Genomic DNA, 4,345 nt, shown 5'->3' with positions numbered 1-4,345 from the left:
TATACAATCATGGAGCACTTTCCTTAATCAGCACTTATGTAAGATGGGTACAATGTTGTAATGTTATTCAAAATCTATAATGCTCGATAATGTGTTTTTTAACTCTTTTCACATAACAATGCGTTATTGAATTAAAATACATTCATTATGACCTATACAAATTTCTTTTCTTTTTACATACACTACTTGACCTTTTACATGTAAGAAGTTAGTCATCTTTCTGTAACGACACATTATTTAATTTACTCTATAAAAGTCATGTTTAGGATATTTTTACAGTTTACCAATTCATCAAGATTATGTTATTTGTTATCATACCATCGATTTGATTGACACATAGGTCACTTGAGAAAGTTTAAAATTAATTTTTTTTTAGAGAGAATTTGTGAATCACAATAAAGATAATTAACAGCTCTAAGTTTGACGATACCAAGAAAAGAAGAATAGCTCCTTGTAAGCAATTTGAAACTAAATATATTGTCCTTTTATGTTGTTTTGAGTAATGCGCAAGAATTTAATAAGCATTTTTAGGAGAATTTTTCAAGAACCCAGTTGGCTGCAGGAGCTGGATTGCAATAAAATCAAAAAGAGACAACAAGAAAGTACACATAAAACTAACAAGAGCCATGTGTAAGAGATGGGAAATTCTGGAATCTATAAAACTAAAATTAATCAATTCCAATCAGCTCATGGAAATCCTCCAGTAAACCCTAAACCATCCCCCCCCCCCCCCCCCCAAAACCTTCATGAACAATTCAAACCCTTCCTCCCACATCCCAATTGTAAAAATCATTGGCAGATTTTTAAAAATAAAATTACAAAAAATAAAAATAAAAAACAGATATTGGACCCACAACAAATTACCCACATAGTCTTTTGTCGAGAAATTTTTTACCGTGTTGAAAATACAGTTCAATAATCCAAACATAATAATACAATTGGCTGAAAACTTATAAAATAAATTTTCAACAAAGTGTATTATTATAGTTGGTGCAGCAAACCGTATTTTCGCATTCCCTTTTGTGCTTCGATTTTCTGTCCTTTACAATTTTTTCTTCCTTTTTTTTCTTTGTTTAAATTGAGATTATTTTCTAAGGCGTGGGTGTGACGCTGGGTGGGGTCCTCGACTCAGCGGCAGGAGTATGACCGTCGGATCCTTTCGATGGATCATCGGACGACTGTCTTAAACCGTCATCTGTCTCAGCTCGGTTCATATCTTCGATCATGCGGACCACCTCCTGTATTGCGGGTCTTTGATCGGGTACGGTGGACACGCACGCCATGGCGATTTGTAAAAGCTGCACCATCTCCTCCTCAATGTTGTGGAACCTCATTAGCTCCACGTCGAACACCTCCGCCGTCCACTCCTCCCGGACCACCGACTGCACCCACCGCGGGAGGTCAATTCCCTCCTCCCCAAGGGACGCCTGATTGGGCGCTTTCCCAGTCAACAGCTCCAGCAGCAACACGCCAAAACTGTACACGTCGGATTTGAACGTGACCTTTCGGGTCTCCACCACCTCCGGCGCGCGGTATCCCGCCACCCGGTTCGGCGGCGTGGAGGTTCCGAAGAGCGGGTTGAGCCCGAAGTCCGAAACGGAGGCGTCGTTGTCGGGCCGGAGCAGGATGTTGGATGATTTAATGTTGCCGTGGATCACCTTGCCTACGTGGAGGCGCGCTATTCCTCTCGCCGCGCTTAGCGCTATTTTCATGCGGTTGTCCCAGTCAAGTGGCGTTCGGCCCGACCCTCTACTCCCTGCAATCAAATCAAAATCTTTTTGTTTAGGCCGCCATATTATTATCTGTTTTCTTATTAAAGAAAGCTACATTCTAAAATTCTCTAGTTACCTGCTTAACCGTAACGGTATTTTAACCCAATCAATGAAGCACTGTAATAATATTTTAAATTAATAACGTGCCGGATATAAGTCAGTTTTCTCTTAATCTAAGCTTAATCTAAGACTCGCATAACTAAACTGACTCATCTAACCTACATCAGCACCAAATTATTCATAATTTTAATGAAATGATTGTTTAATTTCGTTTATTTTTTTAATTTTGTTGAGTATCTTTTACCTTTTTCAAAAAAGAAAGTAAAAGCCTCTGCACAGAAAATAAAAGAAAAAGTGAAATGATGCCGGCGACCACCGACCACCGACCACCATGGTGAATCATGACGACCAGTTCATATTTTTCCTTTTATCCCCAAGTTTTTATTTTCCTTTTCTTTCTTTTTTGCTCTGAAAAGGAAAGACAAAAACATTTATGCGTAGCTTGCACACTAAGAATGGAAAATTTCATAAATTAAAAAAAAAAAAAAAAAAAAAAAAAAAAACAAAACAAAGCTAATTTCCTATGAAATTATACCTAGGAGCACTGCATTTATTTTCTCAGATTAAACTAATTAAATCGAAAAATAATCAGCATTAATTTGTTTAATTAAAAAATGGAAAAATCAAGAGGAAAATGGGAAACGAAATCGCACCGTGGAGAAGTGCAGACAAGCTGCCGGCGGACATATAGTCGTAGACGAGCAATTTCTCGTCTTTCGAGAAGTAAAACGCGCGCAGCGGCACCACATTGTCGTGCTTAATCTTCCCCAGAACCTCCATTGTCATCTCGAACTCTCTCTTCGTAACCACCACGTCCTTCAGCCGCTTCACCACCACCGTCGTCCCTTCTTCCAGCACCGCCTTGTACGACGTCCCCACGCTCCCCTTCCCCAGAACCTCCGCCGACGCTCTTAATAAGTCCTCCAAATCGAAGCTGTAAACTCCGCCGTCGAAGAACACAAGCTTATTTCTCTCCGCCTCGGTGGACCCTCCCGTGATGTCGTCTTTCGATGATGATGTTCCAGCCTCCGCCGCCGCCACCGACCGTGTGATTACAGGTGGCTTCGGAGGCTTCGCCGGCTGCTGACGCCGCCGTTTCCGGAGGCAGAGGAAGAGAACCAGAAGGAGCAGGAACAGGGCTAGAGTGGAACCCACGGCGATAGCAACAATGGCGGCTGTGGAGAGCTTTTTGGACTTCTTGTTGACTGGGATTACGGGCGGGGACTCGGGAGACGGAGCGGGCGGCGGCAAAAATGGTTTGCACGCCGGAAGTGGGCTGCCGCAGAGATCTAAGTTTCCGGAGAATGAGGAGGTGGGGAATTTGGATAGCGACGCCGGGATTGAGCCGTTGAGTTTGTTGTTGGAAACATTGAAGCTGGCCAGCTTGCCAGCTGGGATGCTGGGCAGCTTGCCTGAGAAATTGTTGTTTTCAAGAAAAAGTCCGGTCAATTGGGTCAGGTTGCTGATGGCAAACGGAACTGAACCGGTAAAGTTGTTGGAGCTGAGATCGAGTCGGTTCAACCGCTCCAACCTGGTCAACCCGGTCGGAAACTCACCCGCGAATTGGTTCCCCTGAAGGTAGAGGTTGCGGAGCAGAGTTAGATTGGAGAAATCGGTGGGAACTGGACCAGAGAGTCGGTTAGACCGGAGACTTAAAACCCGGAGCTGAGTCAGCCGGCCGAGTGTGTTGGGCGGGACCGACCCGATGAGGCCAACGCCCGGGAGGCGGAGGGAGTAGACGTAGGACTGGTTGTCATCGCAGATGATTCCAACCCAGGTGCAGGCCGAAACGGACGCATTCCATTGGACCCGGTTCGCGTGTGGGGTCTGGGATAGAAATGCAAGGAGGGCTTGCTTGTCCTGAGTCGGCTCCGAGTTGACTCGCCCACCACTCAGTGCCAGAAGCGTAATGAGAACGAAACCCACCGTAGCATTAAAACTCACTGCCATTATATTTCTAAAATAAAAAATAAAAACAAAAGGGGAGAAGAGGAACAACGGGATTGTTCTAACAGAGGTTTGGACAGAAGCAACAAGTGGTTTTTCGGCGGGTCTGTAGACGGCGGCGAATGGGTTTCCGGCGACACCCCATGTGTGAGAGAGAGCAGTGGGTAATGTGAGGGAGGAAAGAGAGAGGGAGAGGGAGAGGGAGAGGGATTTGAGGTATCACGAGGGTGAGAAAAGTGAAAATAAAGCTGGAAGTAAACAGAAGCTCATATGATGTGGTGTGCTGGCAGGCAGTGCGAACGTATTTATTAGTAATTTATTGGTCTGAATTAATTTATTATTTATAAATAATAACGGTTTTTTATAAGGGTTTTGGGGTTTTTTGCTACGGTATGCTGTAGGCGCGTGGTTTTGGCGGCAATGACGAGTGGCAACTTTGGCGACAGTGTTCAGCTTTGCCTGCGTCAAGAACAAAAGTATGGTGGAAGACAGTTGAAAATTCGTATTATTACAAAAAATTAAAAATATTCATACTTTTAAATTAAGAAAACTAATGAAAATAGTTT

General features: G+C 43.6%; 1 protein-coding gene across 1 annotated transcript; it reads right to left on the bottom strand.

Annotated features, from left to right (window-relative positions):
• Positions 1 to 633: 633 nt before the first annotated feature.
• LOC137742388 (putative inactive receptor kinase At2g26730) lies at positions 634 to 4,113 on the bottom strand. Its single transcript, XM_068482247.2, has 2 exons — positions 2,486 to 4,113; positions 634 to 1,756 (listed from the first exon to the last, which is right to left on the bottom strand). Exons 1-2 carry the CDS (start codon positions 3,780 to 3,782, stop codon positions 1,092 to 1,094), a joined length of 1,962 nt encoding a protein of 653 aa, XP_068338348.1. The 5' UTR covers positions 3,783 to 4,113; the 3' UTR covers positions 634 to 1,091.
• Between the last annotated feature and the right edge of the window lie 232 nt (positions 4,114 to 4,345).

Source organism: Pyrus communis, chromosome 15 (genome assembly GCF_041283825.1).
Source record: "Pyrus communis isolate YQ-2024b chromosome 15, ASM4128382v1, whole genome shotgun sequence".
NCBI classification, from domain to species: domain Eukaryota; kingdom Viridiplantae; phylum Streptophyta; class Magnoliopsida; order Rosales; family Rosaceae; genus Pyrus; species Pyrus communis.
Note: the sequence above shows the minus strand (reverse complement) of the source record. Positions and strands in the feature narration are given on the sequence as shown.

Bases quoted from the DNA above. Each gene is read 5' to 3' on its own strand.
- LOC137742388 (XM_068482247.2), bottom strand. From the start codon at position 3,782: ATGGCAGTGAGTTTTAATGCTACGGTGGGTTTCGTTCTCATTACGCTT. The intron at 1,757-2,485 runs GTGCGATTTCGT...ATTTGATTGCAG, and splicing joins CTTGTCTGCACTTCTCCACG to GGAGTAGAGGGTCGGGCCGA.